The sequence below is a fragment of the Urocampus carinirostris genome, chromosome 12, assembly GCF_059441175.1.
Source record: "Urocampus carinirostris isolate Australia breed hairy pipefish chromosome 12, RoL_Ucar_1.0, whole genome shotgun sequence".
Taxonomy (NCBI): Eukaryota; Metazoa; Chordata; class Actinopteri; order Syngnathiformes; family Syngnathidae; genus Urocampus; species Urocampus carinirostris.
This window is the reverse complement of record NC_142360.1, coordinates 19,320,084-19,344,773: the sequence shown is the minus strand read 5'-3', so window position 1 is coordinate 19,344,773 and position 24,690 is coordinate 19,320,084. Positions and strand designations below refer to the sequence as shown.

Sequence of the window (24,690 nt, the reverse complement as noted above, 5' to 3'; positions counted from 1 at the left end):
AATTGCTATGTGTGTGCTACTTGGGAGGAGCTGATGCGTGCTTGAGCTCCCTTGAGAACTCAGCCCTCTATTGGTAGCATCTGGCATTTTGCGTCATTTGCTTTTTCTCTCACGTGTCAGGCAAGATTTTAGCTTGGTAGACATCCTGTTTTTGGAATTTCCAGGAAGTAAAGTAGCTCAGATGTGGAGGGACCACTATATAAGATATATATATAAGAAGAAGGATGCCTCTCGTCTCAATAAACTTGCGAGAAAAGCGAGCTCTGTTGTGTGCACAGAGCTCGACAGCCTGACAACAGTAGCTGAGAGACGGGCACTGAAAAAGCTGCGGTCAATCATGGACAATTCATCACATCCACTACACAGCATTATATCTAGACAGAAGAGCAGCTTCAGCGACAGACTGCTGTCACTGTCTTGTACCACGGACAGACTGAAGAGATCTTTTCTTCCTCATGCCATGAGGCTCTTTAACTCCACCCGGCGGAGTAAAGGCCCACTTTAAACCACACCCCCTACATTGCATATTACCGTACTTTTATTGCAGTGTGTATTTTATGAAGCACTATTTAAATACTCTATACAACACGCTACAGTGGGTATTAGAACATCACATTGGGTATTTGTATATTGTATTCCTTTTGCTTTATTATTGTATTGTTCTCAGCAAAGGGATGCTGCTGGAAATGTGAATTTCCCTGCGGGGATGAATAAAGTATCTATCTATCTATCTATCTATCTATCTATCTATCTATCTATCTATCTATCTATCTATCTATCTATCTATCTATCTATCTATCTATCTATCTATCTATCTATCTATCTATCTATCTATCTATCTATCTATCTATCTATCTATCTATCTATCTATCTATCTATCTATCTATCTATCTATCTATCTATCTATCTATCTATCTATATGTTTTTCCTCCTGTAAACAATAGTGCGGTACAATAGATTCATTAGTACTGTTGACGTGAGCTACTTTCTAAAATGCAATTCCGGTGTTTTTGTTGACAGTTACAAAGTGTGACGGGTCGAAACACTTCCGATGTAAGAATGGAGAATGCATTGACAACAGCAAAGTGTGTGACAACGTCAAAGACTGCAAAGACTGGTCTGATGAACCCGTTAAAGAATGTGGTGAGATACATTTCAATGCATATTTTACTAATAAAAACCACAATGGCCTTTTTGTGTGGTTTTGATGACTTCTGCTCCTGCTTAACATCTTCGTTCTAAGGTATCAACTCTGTCTAATGTGGGTGGTCCCTCTTCCTGATAAGAGGAGCTTAAATGATCAAAGCAGACTAATTCAAGATCTTTCTCACTGCCATGTTGTGATCAAAGACCCCGGCTTGCCTTTGCCCTTTAGTGCTATTAGTAGTAAGGCATTGTCCATTAGAAACAACACACATTATCCGCACACTTAGATGATTACCCTTCGACAAGCTTCAGTCATGGGGTTCTCTTGTGTCTCACTGCAAGATAAACAGTGCCTGTGTTGCAAATTGTTGGTATAATGTTTTTGCCGGCTTTAATTTTTTCTAATTGCATGTGGAACAATACATGGTTCCCCCAAGGTCTTAGAAACTTTAACATTTACATTCGATAATCGCAAATTGAGAGATTGAAAAGGTCTTACGTTTAAATCTCAAATGTCTTACTTTTTCCCTGTCTTGCCCGAATGCAAGAGCTATTAACGGTAAAATACGTAAAGTCAGAAAGGTATAAAACTTCTCTGACCGATAAATGCAATGTGTCGGTTGGGAAATCCACATAACCACGTTTTCGAAAATCCAGCATTACGTTGGAGATTTGCCGTCCCTAACCCGCTGATGTCGTTGGAGTAACTTTGGGATGGGAGAGCATAAGTTCAACCTGTTGAGTGATTTCAAATATAAGTGGGTTCTGGCAGTACCAGGGAATGAGTGGAAGGGGTTGCCTAGCTGTCTCTCAAACCCTTTGTGTCGTTGGCGTCACTGTCGTCCGGGGTAACAGCGGTAGTCGGGCACGGACCTCTGTTGCGGGGTTACCCGATTGACATCCTGAACATGTTGCGGCGGTCTGCCGCTTTGCCACCTTGCCCCCACTTAGTCAACCGCCTCCACACCCGCCTGCCCAGAGTCTGAGAAGCCCGGGAGAGCAGGCGGGCTTTTGGGGTCGGAGCAATCGGTCAAGGCGAGCGGTCGCCCTGATAAGCCGGTGCTGCAGGGTCATCACTGGTGTGGTTCGGTCCAACGAGTAGTCACCACAACCAATCCAGCGAAAACATCAGAGGGGTAGTGTGGGTGTTGGTAGTATATAAAAGATAGAGTATTTGCTTTATGAAAACAATTATTGTTTATTCCATGCATCACCATCACCTGATTCCAATGATGATCGGCATTTTGCTTTTGACGGCAAGTAGCACATTCCTTACCGCTGGTCTTATAATAGCAACAGTGATTTTCTACAGTATCTTTTGCATCGCCACGCTGTCTTTTAGCATGCATTACCTATCACGCTCATCAGCCTTTTCTGCCTATCTGTAAGAAACTTATAACAGCGCTGTGAGTTCTCAAATGGTCACCTGAACCCAAACACAAGATTAACACAACAATGGCACTGATCACCAGTAGCATCTCACTAATGGGACATCGCCTGTGCGGTGCTTCAAAGCCAGATTAAAACAGGGTTCCAGCGGATCCTTGAAAAGTCTTAAAAGACATTATTTATTTGTTTGAACTAAAAAGGTTTTAGTGACATGAATTGTTTTTTGTGTTGTTTTTGTATTTCGCCAATTTATTTTGGTGGCAACATGGCGTGGCCTGTTTTTTTTTTTTTTTTTGCTTGGTTTGTTTCAGTTTTTGTTTTTTTATTAGTGTTTCTCAAATTTGACGTCAAAAGGCATTAAAAACTTCCCTTAAGCTGTTGGAACCCTGTAAAAGAACAAAATAAGCAAATTAACTCTGAGCCTTTTATCTGGGCTGATAGTACTGGTGCAGCGGCTTGATTCAGAAACATGGGATAAAGACTTTGATGGTTTTGATTGATAACGTCCATTATCTTCACCCCTTTTCCTCAGTAGGGTCGCGGGGGTGCTGGAGCACATCCCAGCTATCTTCAGGCAGTGGGCAGGGGACCCCTTGTACTGGTTGCCAGCCAGTCACAGGGCACACAGGGACAGACAATTCGCTCGCTCATTCACACCTAGGGACAATTTGAAACAGCCAATTTACCTAGCATGCATGTTTTTGGAATGTGGGAGGAAACTGGGTGCCTGGAGGAAACCCACGCAAGCACGGGGAGAACATGCAAACTCCGCACAGGAAAGTTCGATATCATGACCTCAGAACTGTGCCGCACATGCGCTAACCACTGCGCCGCCGTGCTTGATTGACAACAATTAACAGTTAAAAGGTTATTTCCCACTTTATTTCTGTGCTTGTTTTATCCGTGTGTTCTACTATACACAAACATATTGCTGATTTAAAAAAGGTTAGTACTTTGTGATCGATACCTAAATAAAGCACAACCAAACTCAGTTTTTCTTCTGCTCTATTTTTGAATATGCATTCATGCATTTTTGTGTACGCGTGTGTGTGTAGTTGTTCTTGTAAGGTAGACATAGTAGAGGACAACATTAGAACGTTTAAAGGTGAAGTGTGGGCATGTAGATTGTACCTAAAGCCCACGTCCTGTTATCGACACTCTTAAGTCACCGTGTGCTGGGAGTGTTTAATCAGGGCAATAGAGGTTATTTGCATGTTAAATAAAGCTATAGCACACATAACTGAGACAGCACCTTTTACCGCAGTGCGCCTTATCCTTGTTAAATTAGATAGAATGCTATTTAACAATCATTTGTACTTCTTTATTTAAAAGGAAGTTATTAAAAAGTTTACAGTTCGGTAGACACTGAAAACCAGGATGGAAGACAGATGCATTTTAAACTTGCAGGGAAAACAAGGGGAGCCCATACCGGTTCTTCAAGCACTTTATAGGTTACAAAAACAGATCCAACCTAAAGGGTGCGGTGATCAAAGAACAGCAACATGATTGGCAAATAAAGACAATGATGTAAACAGTTCATACTAGTTTAAACGATGAACGACAGTGCTTAATGAGAGTAAAAAAAGAAACTCCAACCGTGTCCTGACTTAAAAAAATGAAATTTCAGGTTTGCTTTGGCCCCTCAAACCAAGTTAATTTGGGCTTTAATACCCACGGGCCAAGGCCAGGTTGGTCAAGATCTTACATCTAGATAAAATAAAACAAGAGACAAACCTTCCTGTGTAGAGTTTGCATGTTCTCCCCGTGTTTGCGTGGCTTTCCTCTGGGCACTCCGGTTTCCTCTGGGCACTCCGGTTTCCTCCCACATTCCAAAAACCTGCATGTCAGGGTAATTGGCCGGTCCACTTTGTCCCTAGGTGTTAATGAGCAATTGAATTGTCTGTCTCTGTGTGCCCTGCGACTAGCTGGCAACCGGTTCAAAGTGTCCCCTGCCCACTGCCCGAAGATAGCTGGGATGGGCACCAGCACCCTACTGAGGAAAAGCGGTGCAGATAATGGATGGATGAACTTCTCGAGAAACACTATTATTATATACAAATAATTTTCTTTAATGTATTTATCCATAATAACATCATCATTTGTGATTAGCGTACTTTTAATACCCTTTATAAATCCAACAAATTCCAATTTCTCCAAACTTTAATACCCTATTGCAATTTTTTTCGTACACTAGCTTCCAGCTCAATGCAGTACCTGTCAGCTGGATGCTTGAATCTTTAATGTAAACCGGTAATAAGGAGCCAACTTTAGCTTTTTGAAGTGGTCGCTGCACACTGACTTTGGGCCCGAAGACAAAGGGATAAATGCTGACTTTAAAACAGGTACAACAGATAAAGGGAATGCAGGGGGAAACGTTAATGGAATTAAATAAATGTGTTGGAGTAGGTGACTGGAGCACAACACGGAACACCTGTCGGTCTGTGTCAAGGCTTGGGTCCAAATTTCACAATTTCAATGCTGCCAAATTTAAGAATGGCTCACAAAAAGACAAGGAAACCATTTACATACATTTTCTCTTTAATATTTTAGCGCTCAGATTGCTGTTTTTGGACCCAAATGATTTTTGTCCTCCACAATAAAGTACAATGATGAACAAGTATACACAGAATAAGGCATAGTGAGTCGATAGGCCGTTGCTCAATTCATCATTCTTTTTGTGTCTAATATCTGACAAAATCCTTTCCGACTCCTTTGACGATTATCTCTGCAGGCCTGAATGAGTGCTCAGACAACAATGGCGGGTGCTCCCACATTTGCACAGACCAGAGGATCGGCTTCACTTGTGACTGCCCCTCTGGATACAAACTTCTCGATAAAAAGACTTGTGGCGGTAAGGAACAAGAGTGATTGCTTCTTTTTCATGTCCATGTGAATTACTTACTAACATGCATTGTTTAAGTTTTGGATTTGTGATTACAATCATATTTAAACTAAGCACTACTTACAAATGTGGCTTCTTTTATGGCTAATGGCTCCATCAGTAATCTTTCTTTTTCAACAGGCATAAAAGACAAATTTTCTTCATGTATATAAATCCTTATATAGTGGAACCTCGCTTCTCGACCATAATCCGTTCCAGAACCCTGTTTGAAAACCGATTTGTTCGATCACCGAAATAATTTTTCCCATTAAAAATAATGTAAATCGTTTTAATCCATTCCAACACCCTAAATGTTTACCATGAATGTTTAACGTAAACATAAAGCTAACCCAGGCTAATCGTACGTTCGCGTTAGCGTAATCTTCCGTACGAAAGATTACGCTAACGTGAACGTGTAAAAATAAAAAAATCAGGTCGTTTACAAGTCATTTAGCACCTGGGTCTCCACAACAAGTGGTGAGCGGTTCATTGGAAAGGGGGCTCCGTTCCATCACCCTGAATGTTAGGCTCCGTACCAACACCCTGAATGTTTACCTTGAATGTTTAATGTAAACATAAAGCTAACCCCCGATAATCGTACATTTGCGTTATCGTAATCTTCCGTACAAAAGATTACGCTAACATGAACGTGTAAAAATAAAAAAAAAAGGATAAAGAACAGAATTATGAATAGGATTTCTTACCTTTGTGGTGGTCAGCAGAAGGCGCAGGCAAGATCAGACACTCGCACACCTCCTTCATATTTTGCTATTATTTCTTTCTTAAATGCAATAGTTGTACGTACTACTTTTCTTTTTTCACCTGTAGCAACTTTGCTGCTTGCACTGACTTTCTTCGGAGGCATAATTACGGGCTAAAACACTTTGTACACCTATATTAAAAGCGAAAGCAAAATGAAGCACGTCCGCACACGATAACAGTTGGTCACGAAAAGAGCGATTTACACCCGTAGGCCGCTCAGCATCGCACCCTAGCGTACGCACTCACGCATTACCGGCGTTCGAACTTCGATTTTTTGAGTGAACAGTGAAGCAAAAATTTCTCTAAATTTTTGGTCGGACTCCGATTTGTCCGAACTGAGAGGCGTTCAAAAACCGAGGTTCCACTGTAACATGAAAATTAAGAAAAGAAGCCCCGAATATTTCCATCTACCATCAGTAGCCTATAGTCTCTATTATGGGCAAGACTAGGCTAAATTTACTTCAAAAAATAGGAAAAAAAGTAATGGGAATATCCTGTCATTCACTCAACTGGATCATTTGGATTGAAAACAAATATACTAACAAAAGAACAAATTGTTCTCCAAGGAGTAGTATCGTACAGATTTAAAATCAAACAAAAAAAAAGAAAATTTGTTGCGTATGATACAATGATGAATCGAAAATACCTCAGGGCGTCGATAAACTTCTCACGTAGGGGGATGTGGCCCTCAGGCCTTGACTTTGGAATATGTGAATTTGATGGATGGATGGATAAAGCGATAAGATAAAGTTCCCTTTCATTTCTACCATTGTGGAGGAGCCTCCCTTGGGTCCATTTCCTCACATGGTTGATCTGTGCCTTGCAATATTCTTCCATCATAATATTTGGAGAAACGGTGGTGTCTTGTTTGTTTTATAGACATTTTTTTATGAAGCATTTTGAGTTGCAGTTAAAAAAGTACTTTACAAATAAATTTGATCTGATTTTATGCCATCCTCTATAAAGATATGAATTTGAGTCTATCCCTTTGTTATTCTGTCTGCAGACATTGATGAATGCGAGAACCCAGATGCCTGCAGTCAGATCTGCATAAACTACAAAGGGGATTACAAGTGTGAATGCTACGAAGGTTTCGAGATGGATCCTGCCTCCAAGACCTGCAAAGCCGTGGGTCAGTCATTCATCACAAGTACTGAATGAGAGTTCATAACTAGAATACACACATGAATAGTCACACGTACAGTACCATACAAATGTTAGCACATTGAAGCCTAGGCTTTTACAGACGACATTTAGCCTTTGCTTCTGGCAATCTGACTACTGGCCTTTTATGTCCTCCGCTGTTATCTCTCTGTGGGGTCTGGTAAAAAGACTGGCTTGCTTTGTATGCAGGTCTTTCTCAGCAGCCCGCAAAGATAAATATTTGCTTTCTTTTTTGCTCTCCCTACATATGAAAGGTTTTCAGCCAGCTTCCGTGCTTCCCCTGGAGTTTGAAACGAAGGATACTGTCGGAGGCTGATGTCTGTTTGCTAAAGGGCATTGCTTGGGATTGTCACCTCTATTGCTCCGAGTAAACACTCCTAGCACACTTTAATTTGAAAGGAGTGTGGGTCCTAAAGCAATAATGACATTTTTTCCCTGATAACTAAATATGATAACTACTGAGGCTTTATTTTAAACAACATATTGAAACAAAAGAAAACTAAGTGGTGTTTTTCTTACTGTAAAAGCATTGTTTTTTTCTAAACAGTATTTTTATTTTAAGTTTTACGTTTGTACGTTGTTCCCCACAAACATATGTTTAAAAATTGGAAATGATACATGAGAAATATCTTGAGTCTTGTCAATTTAGTTTCATTGTCAATGTAGTAAACAAAGAACTACCAAATAGACACAACTCCTTTCAATTTTCATTAGACAATTTCAGTGAATATATTCAGTTTAATTTTATCAGTTATTTTTTCCACAAGATAGATTTTCCTCATGTCCTTGCCCTCATGTAGGTTTTAGATCAGGGGATGGTGTCATAATAGTCTGTACTTTGCAATAGTCTGTGGTCTGTGCAGTCTTTTGAGACTCCTTGTGATTAAGGGCAAATCAGTTAAAACATGACTGGACTTGACAATTGTAATGGGCATTCAACACTTAACAAAAATCAATCGTTAGCCATGCAATGAAGAAGTTTAGAGTATTCTATTTTTAATTTTCATGATTCCAGCAAACTCTTCAGGATACAGTCACAGTTTAATCGGATTCCTGGCCTCAAAAAAAGCTGTATTGAATCAAATCGGGAGACAATCAAAGATTCACAGCCTGTGCTTTTGAGTTCCATATCAACATCCACATCCAGGCAGTGTTTTCAAAAAACTTTTGATTTTCTTTGTGGAATTGGGTTCCTAACGGGTGTAGTTACATGTTGTATTCCACTTTGTCCTAAGAGACAATAATTGCTTCCACCAGTGACGTGCGTGAGGTCAGTGTCTGCTAAGGCACAATCAGATAAACAAATAAATAAAGCTACATTCTATTTATCATTTGATTGGCAGAAAAAGAAAGCAACCAATAAACCAGTGGTTACCAATCTTTTTGAGGCTGAGAGCTACTTTTTGATACTTATTTGTGCAAACTGCTACCGGTTTGATACATATCTCTCAAATACCAACTTATAATTGGTTGTAATTTATGGAAATATGGAGTAAAATAAGCTTAGTCAACCACTATTACAACGTGTTAGTTAAAAACCAAATTCTCTAGAAAATCACAAAGACCCATTACTGGTGAGCTATTTTCAGAACCTATGACTGAAGTCTATCTAAAGTGCACCACGTTGGAGATCCCTGCAATAAACATAGGGGGGAAAAAACTTTTTTTTTCCTAAACCTATGCAGGGTTCCCGTGGATCTTTGAAAAGTCTTAAAAGACATTAAATTCATCATTCTAAAAATAAGGCCTTAATCAGTACTAAAATGTCTTAAATACAATTTTTGAAAGTCTTACAAATGTGTACACATTCATGAGATTTATATTTGTTTAAACATAAAATATTTTGTAATCAATTATCTTTTTTAGTAATTCACCGATTTACTTTCTTGGCAACATTTCGTGACCACAACAACGGAACTATCAAAACGGTGATGTGGTTTCAGTCGCACCTTTCAGAGAAGACTCATTTCTTAGGTCTACCCACAATATACATTGCAACCTTGGCAAGGGACGTTTACTTCGGACCATAGGCAAGTGTACATTTAAGGAGGAGTGGCTGTCCGACAAACATTTTTCTAAAAACTGTGCCAGGTAATGTGTACGAGGCACAATGTATTGTGTGCAAGAAATATTTGTGGTGTTTTTTTGGTTAGTCTGTTTTAAATGTCTTTTTGTCGACTTGGTCTTGAATTTGATTTAATAGGCATTAAACAAGTCTTTAAAAGTCTTAAATTTAACTTGCCTTAAGCTATAGGAACCCTCTATAAGTCTATACGCTGCTCTCTTGAGTAAAAGTATCAGTAATCCTTCGTTGTGAAAAAAAGGCAAGCAACGAGAAAAAAAAAATACTGGATGTCTTGCCTAGCTATTAGCTTCCTAATAATATCATGAATTGTATTGTTCACGACTGAGGTGTGCACTCAATCAAAATTCTTGGTCTGACTGTCGCCCTCTGCAATGAGGCAAGAGAATTGTGTGCTTTACTCTTCATCTGCAGACGCTCAGCACAGTAATAATTTTTAAACTGGAAGTATCAATAATATAAACAATGTCAAAATTCTGCGATTTTGGCAATGAAAATCCCAAAATTAAATTTAATGACAAAGATGTTTAAATACTAAATACATGTAATATTTAGTGCATTTTAACCCTTAAGTTGTGTTGTGTTGTCCAGTGACCCATTTCAATTTTATAAAATGTAATGACTAATGTGTCTCGGAGACAGGTAAAATCAAATGACAATGGGAAAATATACTTATTAATGCATATAAAGTCGATTAGGATTTTATATCAACTTTATTGAGTGATACTCCTTTCTTTCCGGTGGCCAGGACTGTATTAGACCCCGGGTCAAAATGTACCTGCTTGCAAGATTAGTGGTGCCAATTCCTAAGACAACATGGTTAATTTTATATTTTCAAGATGCCTCCTCTGACTGCATGTCTCTGTTTTTCACGTTGATTAAGATTGCCCTTGATCAAAGGCTAAATTATTCTCGAATGAAGTGATATGGTAATTAAGAAAAACAAAACCCCTAAAGCAATCTTTCGCTGTTGGATTAAGAACTAAAAGCAGCTTTGATCGCTAAATGCCGGTGAATTATAATTTGAGGCTCAGTAACAGTTCTTTAAGATGTTTGAGATTGGCATTTAAGAAAAAATATGCAGAGTGAAATATTTTCCTATTGGCAGTCCAGGTGATTCAGGTAAACTAAAATTGTAAACAGTCAACCCTTGTTTATCGCCGACATTACGTTCCGAAAAAATATTATATACATTTAAACAAAAGAACAAACCCTTTTTACAGGTCTAAACATATGTTAAACAAAATAAAATGTGTTCTATCACTGTAAATATATATCTATTTCTTACCAATATCTCCTCATTTAGGGTCTGTTTTTTCAATCAGAATGCAAAGCAAAATGCATGATAAAAAAGGCGTGAAGTAACGAGACCGTAAAATATTACTGTATTTCAGGACAAGTCTTTGGAACCTTTTAAATAACCTGCATTACTTACAGCAAATATCAGTCCTAAAATATGTTTTGCTTCTGTCATGATTACTGATTAGTATCACCTGTGCCCGCTCATTTGGCACCAGCTGCTGCGGGCTACCTGATTGGTTCCCTGTCCTTTTTTAAGACCAGTCCTGTCACTCTCTGGTGGTCAGTCCGTCAGCAAACCTCTGTTTCTACAAGGCAAGCACTTTGACTCTGACTCCCGTCGGTCCTGCTTTTTGCACTAGTTTTCTACCCGTCCAATACAGATTTCTCCGTTTGTCTCTGGCAACGACCTGTTTTTGATCCCGACCAAGTTTTGCTCTCCCGTCCTGGCTTACGACCCGTTTTTGATCCCGACCACGTTTTGCTCTACTGTCCCGCTCCGGAAGATTCTCTTCCGGATTCGGAACTTGTTCCGATTCTGTGCGCGGCTTGCTTCCCGCGTCCAGTGAGCACCGGATCGCAGGCGCTGGCTCTCCCCTCTAACTCAATAAACTTGGGAGTAAACGTTAGATTTAAAAAAAAAAACCTTGGACAATGCATAAAAGAATGAAATCCATTCCATTTTATCACCCAGAAACCTAACCAACATAAACTCTAATTGATCCTTGCTTGAAAATACACATAATCAACGTCAGCATTTTGCACAAGCTAAAGATGCATTAGTACTTAAAAGTAGGATCTCATTTTCAATTAAGTTTGAGTGCATTAAATGACAACTACGTAGACACTTTTTCCTCGTTTTACTACAGTTATGTACTCTTACACAATTCTAATCAAAAGTGATGTTAGTGACAAAGTTCCCCTTGTTGAAGTTTGTTATTTGGTTTTTCTTTTACAACACATTGACATATTGTAGCAGTAGATCAAGAGAGCCTTTCTTTCACAAAGTACATTATCATTTCCCTCAGTTTTTATGTCCTCTTAGGTGTTTTTTCAGACATGTAAAAAAAAAAAAAAAAATATATATATATATATATCTATATATATATATATATATATATATATATATATATATATATATATATATATATATATATATATATATATATATATATATATATATATATATATAAAAGTGTGAGCACTTTTCCCACATACTTGCATCAGAAGTCACGAGCAGTCTTATTTAGAATGACACTTTTTGGAAAATTAATAGGACGTTGAGGACAATAGCTTCCATATTTAGAAATACATGTATAAATTAATACAAATACATACCATATAAATTAATGAGCACATAAATAAATTACTTAATACCTAAATATACGACATGAATGCAATTGATTCCTCTAATTATGTGTTTTTCGTTTATTTACCGCAAATAAGTATTGTGTTACTTATCACAATAAGATGTCTTTCCAAATACATTTAAACTATTTAAAAAAAATCTATATTTAGAAATAGAATTATTACCTCCAGATATAAACTATATCCATTAATAAGCACATAATGCCTAACCTAGCACATAATCCCTTATCATGACATGAATGCATATTGATTCAACTATTTATGCACTTTGTCATTTATTAAACCATATTTGTTGTGTATTTTGAATAACATTTCTTTGTTATTAAACACAAGTCAAAATACACATCAAAATGCATTTGTGAATAGATTGCATTTATGTGTTTATTTATTCATAAGGCTTGTACTAATATGAGTGTTTTTTTTATTTTCACATTTAATTTCTACATATGGTAGTCTTGGTCCTCCATAATGTAAATTTAAAAGAAATACAAATGCATATAAAAGGAACAATTATCTTGTTGTATAGCGACCCGGTTGTATTCTTAGTTCATCTTAATGTATATAGAGGAGATGTTATGATTTGATGGTAGTGATGATGGACCCATGTGGAGGGGGCAAGAACTGTTGGCATAGGTGCTCAAAACAAGGACGGTATTTATTAAAAAAAAACAAAAACGGGCCAAAGTACCAAACAATCAAGTAGGCACAAAAGCAACTAATAAGATGTCCCAAAAAACTATTAATAAAAAAACATACTTGACAAAGTCCAAACTAGAAACAACGACAGAAACTGGTAATGTCAACTGCAAGGAATAAAGTAACAAACAAATAAACCTGGTCAGTTCAAGGTGTCCCCTGCCCACTGCCTGAAAATGGCTGGGATGGGATCTAGCACCCCCGCGACCCTACTGAGGATAAGCGGTGCAGATAATGGAGGGATGGGCGAGGAGGACGACACGGGAAGTCAAAATGACCCGACAGTTTGCTGTACAAAAATGAACTTTTAAAGGGTTCAGGATGATTGGACACACCCGTGCCCAGTTCAAAATACCAGTTAGGGCCCTCTGTTGGTGAGAGGTATGCAAGACCGAGACAGGATCAGAAAGCCGTCGTTGGGACTAGGGCATGAGAGCCGCCCCTTTGGTCCTTTGACGGCGGGGTCTGATTTGATGGTAGTGACCCACATAGGGGAGGCAGGAACTGCAGGCAGAAGCTTTTAAAATAGGGCAGTCTTTATCAAGAAAAATCCAGACAAAAGTTCCCAAAAATAAGTGGGTACTAAACAACTAACAAAATGTCCAAAGAAGAAACTAGTAACAAAAAAAAAACTTGACAAAGTTCAAACTTGAAACAACGACCGAAACTGGAAAATAAAAAAAACCGTGAGGCCAAAAGTAAAAAAGAAACCAGAAAAACCAACCTGGCATGGTGGTAAAAAAATGGAACTGATGATGACAGAAAAACTCAAAATGACACGACAGCATTTGCTGAAAAAAACATGACCTTTTAAAGGGCCCATAATGATTGGGCAAAGGTGTGTAATAATTGGATATACCAGTGCCCAGTTCAAAACGCTAGTTGGGGCCCTCTGTTGGTGGGAAGTATGCCAGACCTTAACAAAAGACAAAACAAAAAGACAAATATTACAAAACAAAACAGCAGTTTGTTGCTTATAACATTTACTTCCCTTTTTACTCTTACATAAAGGGCTGGAGGGGCCACCATTTTTTGTGTGTGTATACCAGGGGTCTCCAACCTTTATCTATTCCAGAGCTACTTTTGTGACTAATTAGCTGTTTGATATGCATTTCTAGAATTATATCATGTTATTAATATGTTGTTACTATGTTATTACCCCCTTAATTATTAAAATTAGGGTTAAATAGACTTAGTCAACCTCTAGAAATGATTTTACTAGAAAGTATCAATGACCCAGCGCTGGTGAGCTATTTTTAGAACCGGTCAACTCAACTTGAGACATCTTGTGTACACCTACAAGTATCTGTAAAGATGTGAGAATGTTGACAAAAGCAGGACATGCTGTCAAAATGTCTCACGGGATGTTTCTAAACTCACCGTAGAGCAGTTGGGTCGTTTTTGTTCCGGTTTCTCTCAAGTGTCTTGTTTTTACTCTCTGATCTCCAAAGAGCTCCTGGCAGAACTGTGATGCCGAGAGCAATCTGTGGCAGAGTTGACAGTTTGAGCTCACACTTTAAAAAAAAAATACTTACAAAAAAATGGTTAGGATTTTCTTACATCCACATGATTTTACTTCTACTCACTTTCCGTTTTTAGTTTGAGCTCCCTAATGTGAAAAATAGTTTCCAACTTAAGGAATTCCAAGAGTTCTGCATCATGTAAGTGTAAATCTGGGTGTAAAAGATCATTTGGCTGAAAGCAGGGATATCAAACCCAATTTATCTGGTGGTCGCTGGATTTGGAGTCTGGGTGTGATTGGGCTGCATCGATTGTTTCACAAGAAATGCTCTGAATCTCTATTTTTATTTTTCTACACATAAAAGGCAGAGGGCTAAAAATATCAGTCTTCAGGCTGTAGTTGGCTGTGAGTGTGAGACCCCTGGTATAAAGTGTTATGGTATTTGCTGGTAATCATCTGGACAGTGAGACCGAGGCAGCACTCTTCGTTCTGTTTATTTCTAGGTTATGCAAAAAAGCAACATCAAAAAGGAGCAAAAGTGGTTCGGCCCAACCAGTACAAGGTCTTCTCTGCTGGCCTTAAAGTAGATAGATAGATAGATAGATAGATAGATAGATAGATAGATAGATAGATAGATAGATAGATAGATAGATAGATAGATAGATAGATAGATAGATAGATAGATAGATAGATAGATAGATAGATAGATAGATAGATAGATAGATAGATAGATAGATAGATAGATAGATAGATAGATAGATAGATAGATAGATAGATAGATAGATAGATAGATAGATACTTTATTCATCCCCGAAGGGAAGTATCAGAATCATGTGTTGTTGTTTTTTTTTAAAAAACACAATAAAAAATCTTACTTTCAGCAATGTCCGGATATTTTTTGACATCCCTGTTCGTATATACCATTTATTGTAAGTCGAATGGTCGTAAGTAGGGGAGGGTCTGTACTCACTCCCGCAAACACTGAGCGCATTATGTGTGACGGACATATCCTTTTCAGCGCGTGCGGGACACTCGTGACGTGCACACAGGTGATCACAAACAAGTTTCATACAGTCCGAAATGTGAGCGATCTCATAAAAAACATCGGATTTGACCCAAAAATCGTAATTTAGCATTAAGCTCAGCAGTTTGAACCTAGCCTTGGTTGACCATGCATCAACGTAATGAGCATGTACACTCACCAGCTGTCACAAAGGTACCCCGACACGATCCAATTAAGGGTTGTGTTTGGAGTGTGAACATTACACGTTGCTTGGAAATTATTGCATAGCTCGAATCCTGGAGAACGTTATGCTTTTTACAGGAGACAAAAGCACATGAGAAAAAAAAACATGTGCTCGTAACCAACGTCTAAGGATCCCATTTTTATGTACCCACGAAAAATAGAAAATTCTTAAGCTACTTTGGCCTTTGTCCTCCAAGTAGATGGACTGAATCACAAAATATTATATCGTCGCTAAGGGGCCGGTCACACAGACATTTGCGGCTGAATCACGGCCAGAAATTTCTGACTTTGAGGCGGACGCTATAAGAAGCATTGAGATCGCCATTCAGACGAGTTACGGCAGTGCACAACACGAGGTCGGAAATTCGCGCGCGGGTGGCAGCGCGAAAAAAATTTGCGCTGTTCAATTCTTGAGAGCGCGTGGACACAGCCTTTCACGAGTTTATCGAGGCTGGACCGCGGCCGTAAGCTTCTGGCCGTGACGCAGATGTCGTTGGGCGCTGTTGGACGTTTAGAGACCGCCATATAGACGAGATAGAGCAGTGCTTTACTCGCGGTCGGAAATTTTCACGTGGTTGGCCGCGTTCAAAACTTTTGAGCTGCTCAAAAGTTTGAGCACGTGTTAAACCGCGTGCCGCACACGTGGTCAACACGAGGTAATGACGCGGAACGACGTGCTCTGGCCGCGGCCAGGGCGTAGTTACACATGGGTAGGACGGGAAATTTCAGCGGGTAATCGTGGGCGGAGCATGGTAATAGCATGTTCTGCGCCTGTATCGCGGTGTTATTACGTGAAATTAGCGTGTTACGCGTGTGACAGTCAAACACCTTTCTCCACGTATATACAGCGCGATTTGCCGAGCACACCATTGTGCTCGTGACGTCAAGGGGGTGAACATGGATCACCGTCAGCGTAGTTTCTCTTCATTTCGAATAAATCTTTCGGTGCATTAGCAATGGTCGTAGCAAGGCTTTGATGCTAGGTCCTTAGCTTGGCCTTTTATGCCTTTATTTTTGCAATCTGGAGATGGAATAAGAGCTTGCTCTGTCCACTCCATGCATCGGCCCGGTACTGCAGTACCTCCGGGAACGGTGCATTCGCAATGATCGCAACAAGGCTTTAGGTCTAGGACCTTAGCTTGGCCTTTTGGCTGAGAGTAAGAGTCCCGGCTCCTTGGCTTTGTAGCGTATTATGAACTGACCGATAACGGATAATGGATAATGAATAACGAAGATAGAACAATAACCCTTAAAAACCCCAAACCCCTTTTGGCCGAGAATTTTTGGCCTTTTGGCTGAGAATAAGTGTCCCGGCTCCTAGGCTTTGTAGCGTATTATGAACTGACCGATAACGGATAATGGATAATGAATAACGAAGATAGAACAATAACCCTTAAAAACCCCCAAACCCCTTTTGGCCGAGAATAAGAGTCCCGGCTCCTAAGCTTTGTAACGTGTTATGATCTGATCGATAATGAATAATTAGAAAAATAGATAAAACAATTACCCTCAATAAACCCCTCCCCGTCAGCGTAGTGATCTCGTCTTAACCCATATTTATTTCTTGACATTTCTTTTCAAGATAATAAAATAAATATGATGCCATAGCTTGAAATCTTGATATTCACGGGACTGTGTCTAGAGCGTTTATGAATCCTACAGCCCGATAAATACATTCCTGCCGAGATTTGCATTTCCTCGCCTCTCCAACTATTTATACCTCGTTTTATCTCACTTATAGGAAATGTAATGGCGAACATATAACCAAATTCACTTCGTCTTGCAATCGTTGGGAATGTAATACAACATAATCCATTCCGTCTTTATTTTTGTTGTGAACGTAATCGAACGGTAAATCCTTCCCCCCTCGCGTGAACGCGCATTCTGCTGCGCTTTCATCAGAAGCGATCGTATTCTATATTAAACGCTTATTAAAACAATAAAGCGAGCTAATTATAAAAATTGGGAGATCCTAGTCTATATAACGCGTTTATTTAAACAATAAAGTGCGATCGTATTCTACAAAATGCGTTTGTTAACGCGGATGAAAAGGTCAAAAGCGATCGCAGCAGAATGCGCGTTCACGCGAGGGTGTGGGGTGGTGGGTGTGTTGCGTAGGAGTCGGATTTGGGCACAACACCGGCTCGGGAGCTTTTATACCCGTGGTCCACACGAGAAAATGATGCAGAAATGACGCGATGAGGAAGCGGAACAGTCGCCGGCGTCTTTTTTCCGGCCATACCACAGACGAACGGCGGGTTGTCAAATTTTGCGCATTTTCCATCCCGGGCAACCACGGGCAAAAAAAAACGCAAAATTTTAGCCGTGATTCAGCCGCAAATGTCTGTGTGACCGGCCCCTAATGTTGCAAAAAGAGTTATCTACATTTTCATGTCATTTTTTAAAATGTATGCATGAATAGACTGCTTACAATAAAGAAAAGGGCCAAAAATGCAAAACAAATGCTATAAATTGAGATTTGTCTATCTGACAGTATGTTAAAAAGGCTATTTTTTTACCCATCACTTTTTAAAGTAGAAGTTTAATAATCAATTGTGCTGCACAGATGCCAACTCAGTTTGGCTCTGGGGTCCGATCCATACCTTCTGTTCTGAGGCGGGCATGATCAGTAAAAGAATGTTACCTTTGTTTTTCAGTATCATACTTTCTTCATCTATCAGCTGACATAATAATCACTTAAGACGAGGGATTTTTTCTACACCTAACACATTTCTTTACAAAATATAAGTGAAAGGCATTTTCATGTTTGGCAGTGAATGTATTAACTAGTTTATTTTTATTTTGACAGTTGAGTGTTTTCACCTGAACCAACTCATCAAACTGTATAAACTCAACAATGCCCTCAAGCGGCAGAAGATAGCATTTGGCTTATATTTTTGTATAAAAAAAAAAAACAACAGTTTTTTACACACACATTTATATATATATATATATACTGGACTGTCTCAGAAAATTAGAATATTGTGATAAAGTTCTTTATTTTCTGTAATGCAATTAAAAAAACAAAAATGTCATACATTCTGGATTCATTACACATGAACTGAACTATTTCAAGCCTTTTATTATTTTAATATTGCTGAATTTGGCTTACAGCTTAAGAAAACTCAAAAATCCTATCTCAAAATATTAGAATATCATGAAAAAGTATACAAGTAGGCTATTTAACTAATCACCTGAATCATCTAATTAACTCGAAACACCTTGCGAGGGTTTCCTGAGCCTTAAAAACACTCAGCTTGGTTCAGTAAACTAAATCACTGCTGATCTGACTGCTGTCCAGAGGACCATCGTTGATACCCTCCATCAGGAGGGTAAGACACAAAAATAAATTTCTCAAAGAGCAGGCTGTTCACAGAGTGCAGTTTCAAAGCATATCCACAAAAAGTCTGTTGGAAGGGAAAAATGTGGCTGGAAACGCTGCACAACCAAGAGAGATGACCGCAGCCTTAACAAAATTGTGAAGAAGAGCCGCTTCCAGAATTTGGGGGATCTTCAAAGGCAGTGGGCTGAAGCTGGAGTCCAGGTATCAAAAGCCACAGTTCACAGACGTGTCCGGGAAATGGGCTACAATAGCCGTATTCCCATGGTCAAGCCACTTCTGAACTCAAGACAACGGAAGAAGCGTCTGACTTGGGCTATGGAGAAGAAGCACTGGACAGTTGCAGAGTGGTCCAAAGTCCTCTTTTCAGACGAAAGCAAGTTTTGCATTTAATTTGGAAGTCAAGGCGCCAGAGTCTGGAGAAATGCTGGAGAGGAGCAAAATCCAAGTTGCTTGAAATCCAGTGTGAAGTTCCCACAGTCAGCAATGGTTTGGGGAGCCATGTCAGCTGCTGGTGTTGGTCCACTGTGTTTCATCAAGTCCAGAGTAAATGCAACTGTGTACCAAGAGATTTTAGAGCACTACATGCTTCCATCTGCTGAAAAGCTCTATGGAGATGAGGATTTCATTTTCCAGCATGATCTGGCACCTGCCCACAGTGCCAAAACCACCAGTAACTGGTGCACTTACCATGGCATCACTGTCCTTGATTGGCCTGCTAATTCCCCTGACCTGAACCCCATCGAGAATTTGTGGGGTATAGTTAAGAAGAAGATGAAAGACACCAGACCTACAAATGCAAATGAGCTGAAGGCCGCTATCGAAGCATCCTGGGCATCAATAACACCTCAGCAATGCCACAGGCTGATTGCCTCCATGCCACGCCGGATTGATGCAGTAATCCGTGCAAAAGGATTCCCAACCAAGTACTGAGTGCATCAATGGACATTTTCAAATGTTTGATTTAGTTTTGCTGTAATAAAATTATTTTTTTACTTGGTCTGAGGAAGTATTCTAATATTTTGAGATAGGATTTTTGAGTTTTTTTCAGCTGTAAGCCAAAATCAGCAATATTCAAATAATAAAAGGCTTGAAATAGTTCAGTTGATGTGTAATGAATCCAGAATGTATGACATTTTTGTTTTTTTAATTGCATTACAGAAAATAAAGAACTTTATCACAATATTCTAATTTTCTGAGACAGTCCAGTATATATATATATATATATATATATATATATATATATATATATATATATATATATATATATATATATATATATATATATATATATATATATATATATATATATATATATATATATATATATATATATAAGCAAATGGAAGGAGACCAAGAGGAAGGCTGCGAATGACGTGAATGGATGGTGTTATGAGTGCACTGAAGGCCTAAATGTAGTGGAAGTTAGAGCTCTTGTTGGTGATGGGAATGAGTGGAGAGGTCTTGTGCAAGGATATTGGGATGTTTGGACGCCTTCTAAGGGATCGGCAGGGCACCTGTATGATGCAGCAAGGGTAAACTAGTGAAAGCTGTAGGGCCCTAAACAGAAGAGTGTGTTGTGTCACCCTGGCTTTCTTGTGTCCTGTTTCATCTGGAGGGACATGACCAACTTGGGTGCCGGGGTGCTTAACTTGTTTGGGTGTTGGCCATGATCATTTCTTATGTTTATGTGTGTTTCCTTCGTTTTTAAATTACAAATGTATATATTTTTATTTAAAGCGGCGATTATTTAACCATGAATGAATGTGTATCCTTTCTGCATTTCTTCAGGGAAGAGTCCTTACTTAATGTTCACCAACCGACATGAGATCCGCCGTATTGATTTGCTGAGAAGTGAATACACTCAAGTGGTTCCGACTCTGAAGAACGCTGTAGCGCTGGATGTGGACGTGGCCATCAACAAGATGTTCTGGAGTGATTTATATCACCACAAAATATACAGGTACACTATGCACTCATAAAAAACATCACGCTGGTATAGTCTACATCAGGGGTAAGCAAACTACGACCCGAGGGCCACAAACAGCCTGCCACAGTCGTACAAAAATGGCAATCACGATCAGATTAGATATTTCACTGTACTGGCTATCTATTTTTAGCATGTATTTATTCTATTTATATAAAAATATATAAAATGTCATGCAAGAAACACTTTTGACCTAAACCCTTTGCATTTTGATTTTTCTCAATGCATAACGGCAAATCTAGTGCTTAAAAATGGTATGGTATTTTAATTTTCTTTCATTTTGAGTGTTTCAGAACCAGGTTGATGAAATGGCTATTTATTAACACATTTAGAGGGACATTGTGTATTTGTTAGCCTAGTGTTGTAAGAAACCATATTGATTTTAAAATTAGGCAAAAGTACATGAATAATAGCATGAATACGCATTGTTTTTAAATAAATTTGTATTTTTTTACACAACATGAGGCTCACCTAGAGGGAGCAGACATGATTGTCCACCATCTTGCTGCTAAGGATAAAACCTTGTGAAAGAATGGGCCGAAATAATGAAAAAAAAAAGGTTGTTTTTGGTCACTTTGAGTCTCAGTAGTTTGCTTTGTAGTACTCGTTTTCGATTCGACTACACAATAGTGTCACGTCCAGAACAAAGGGTAGACCCAATCGTGTAACGTTTCCCACAAGTTAAGATAAAGAGGAGAGGCATCGCCCGCGAGCCAGTGCTCGCTGGATGCGGGAAGCAAGTCACTCACAGAATCGGAACGTGTTCCAAATGCGGAAGTGAATCTTCCGGAGCAGGAGATCGTGGTGTCGAAGACGGAAAAAACAGTTTGATAGCCAGGACAGGAGAACCAAAATGTGGTCGGGATCAAAAAACAGGTCGTAGCCGGAGACAAACGGGGAAATCAGGAACGAACAGGTGGACAAATGGGTGCAAAAAGAGGGACCGATGGGAGTCCGAGTCAATTTGCTTGCCTTGTAGAAACAGAGGTTCACTGACGGACTGACAACCGGAGAGTGACAGGACTGGGCTTAAAAAAGGACAGAGAACCAATCAGGTAGCCCGCAGCGGCTGGCGCCAAATGAGCGGGCACAGGCGACACTAATCAGTCATCATGACAAATACAACAATACGTTGTTGTCAAATAATACACACTGTCTCTTTAAGATGGGATATAACGTTTAAATGTAGACGTCTGCATGTAGATTTACTCAGAAATTAAGAAAATTAAATAGGCCTGCCTGCATCCTTTTCTCTCCTTATTTAGGGTTGAGGTCATTTAAGACCCTGCAAAAAAATAATATTTTTTTTCCGCCTGCCTTGGGCCCAGGGGTCATCAGTAATTGATTTTTGGAAAAAAAATTAATATTTAAGTGCGAAAAAATTAAAATTAATTTTTTTGCGGCAAGGCCAATTAATGGGTATTTATTGGATTTCTAGCCATTAATTGGTAATTTAATGGTATACTAGCCGTGTCAATATGGTCGAACAAACTGGTCCCTCTAATCTAATCTAACCATTTTTTCCTTCGGTCTTATAACCGTGCGAAGATTACAATCAATACAGCGTAGTAGTAGTGGTGTACAACGTGTGCGTATGGGCATCCACGACGTACGTGCTTGAGGCAAAACGTGAGCCAATCAACAAGCCCGATTTTGTCCCGACCAATAAAAAGCTGCTTTGCAACCACACTATGTACGTACAGCTACCGTGTTTCCCCGAATATAAGGGCGGCCTTACTTCAAAATCATCGTCAAAAATTGAGGTTTTGAAATAAAAATATGTGCAAAAGTAATACATTTTCGCTAAAAATTTCTTAGAAAAGCATTGCCGTTGTTAAATAACGTTGATATCTACGGTTTTTATAGGTAATATGAGCCTCTTATTTGCAGGAAGGTTGAATTTCATTTCTCATAAAAAGCTGGGCCTTATATTCAGGGTGGGTCTTATAATGGGGGAAGCACGGTAGCTTACGCGTATGCATGCACTGTCCCGATTGTGCGTGTATGTGACCTTGACCGCATACGAAATGCTCGCGCGGCGTGAAAAGTTGCACGTTTGTTGACGCAATCGACTAACAAAAAACCCGAATATTTTCGCAATTAATGGGTTGCAATAATTGCTAATTATTTAAATTTTGCAATAAATGGATTTATGAATTTAAGCAACCATTCCATTAATTTTTCGCAATTAATGGCATTAATTTTTCACCAATCATTTATTGCTGACCCCTGCTTGGGCCTTCACCAAATTTTGATAACCTTTGCTGTCGAGACTCAAAATGTTTGCCCACCCCTGTCCTACATTCAGTTGAACAACCATCTTTTGTTATGCTCTTGATCATTGCCACACATTTGTAATGTAACACAACTTTTAAGTCTGTATTTTGACTTTTACTGTGAAGCAACGGTGTTGCAACACTTTGAATTTGCTCCCTCTGAAACAATCAGGAACACGAGGGGGAAAGATGTTCCCTGTAAAAGGCAGCATTAGTTGCAGTAAGAAACGACTCAATGCATCCCCCTGTTTTGCGGGGCTTCCAAAGGGGTCTTGGAAGCATTTTTTTTGTCCTCGGCTTTCTGCAATTATGTCTCTATTGTCGCTTTTTCCTCAAGTGTTGAGCTTTGTTTTTTTGTTAAAGGAGTAGAGTAATCATACAGTTATGTTATTAATACAAGGCTTAATAACGAATTGGTTGGGTATGAATATTAGAGTAATGCTGTATAGTCCACCCACGGATTATATACAAATGTGATGTATTCATTTTTGGAACGTTTGATTTTGGAACTTGAATCTGCCTTGAATTGTCGCTGTGTTTTGTGATGGAATGGTTTAATTTTGAAAAAACTGTTCATTTGACAGATATGAGTCATGTGATACAACATGAAAAGGATAATGTATTTACTCTGATATACACTAACCAATTGGCATTTTTTTCTTTTCTTTTTTTATATAGCTATTCTTGTTTTAATATACTTTTTACTCTGTTTCTTTGATAATTTGAGTGAAATGATCCTTACAATTATTAAAATATGCCAAAGTTAGCAGAGAATAGAAAATACGAATTTGCCATTTCCTATATTAGTCACGTGGCACTCAAAGTCCCAAGCAGCAGCCAATTTGATTCGAATGGTTTTAGTGCCTCATAGTGGTAAAACATATTTTGTTTGTTTAAAAAAACACGATTTACCTAAATAATATCATTTTAACATGCCTTTTTAGAAATACTCATAGGTTAAGAAAGAAAAAAAATTACCTTATATGACATAAGCCTCACATTAACGTACCTGTATGTGATGTAAATGTCCACCATCTTGTTGTGACGAGCACTTAAAAAAACTTGGACCAATATAAGAAGCACAACAGTGTTGTTTGGTCACTTTGAGTTTTTGTAGTATATATTTTTCTTGGGCTTTGTAGCAATCATTTTCAGCTGCACTACACCATGCAACAGTATCTAGTGGTGAATTATACACCACTAGGTACAGTCAGCCACCTTTTGTTTGTGGGGGCAGCTCATATGCATACATAATGCTCAGGGTTTGTACGGGTGCTTGTAATCATTGAAAATATTTGAATGCCAATGTTGTGCTTTCAAGGTCAGGAAAATGCCCGAATTTTGGGTGAAGTGCTTGACGATTCTTGAAATTGTTGCCATTGTGTCTTGGCTGTCTGAGTCGATAAACTATGCAATAAATGAAGAACACTTTTTTAAAAAAGTGCGTGAGAATGACGCTGACACGACTGCTTTGGTGGCATGTCATGATAGCGTAACCGCTTTCTACTGGTTGCACCCAAGAGGACAGCTTTATTTAGAAAACCAGCTCTTTGGGCTCGGCTCACTGAGAAGATAAGGCTCTCTCCGCTCC

General features: G+C 39.0%; 1 protein-coding gene and 1 pseudogene across 4 annotated transcripts in view; both read left to right on the top strand.

Moving 5' to 3' along the window:
* Nucleotides 1-24,690, top strand: part of LOC148355190 (low-density lipoprotein receptor-related protein 8-like) — a 245,425-nt gene that overhangs the window by 160,578 nt on the left and 60,157 nt on the right. For all 4 annotated transcript variants that reach the window (XR_015852190.1, XM_088349134.1, XM_088349131.1 and 1 more), the window contains exons 7-10: nucleotides 1,021-1,143; nucleotides 5,267-5,386; nucleotides 7,185-7,310; nucleotides 20,628-20,799. Coding sequence is in view for 3 of the 4 variants with exons in the window: in XM_088349134.1 (XP_088205260.1) it covers nucleotides 1,021-1,143; nucleotides 5,267-5,386; nucleotides 7,185-7,310; nucleotides 20,628-20,799 (541 nt within the window). In the remaining variant the exon portion in view is untranslated. The remainder of the gene's footprint in view (nucleotides 1-1,020; nucleotides 1,144-5,266; nucleotides 5,387-7,184; nucleotides 7,311-20,627; nucleotides 20,800-24,690) is intronic.
* Nucleotides 16,432-16,599, top strand: LOC148355192 (U2 spliceosomal RNA; annotated as a pseudogene).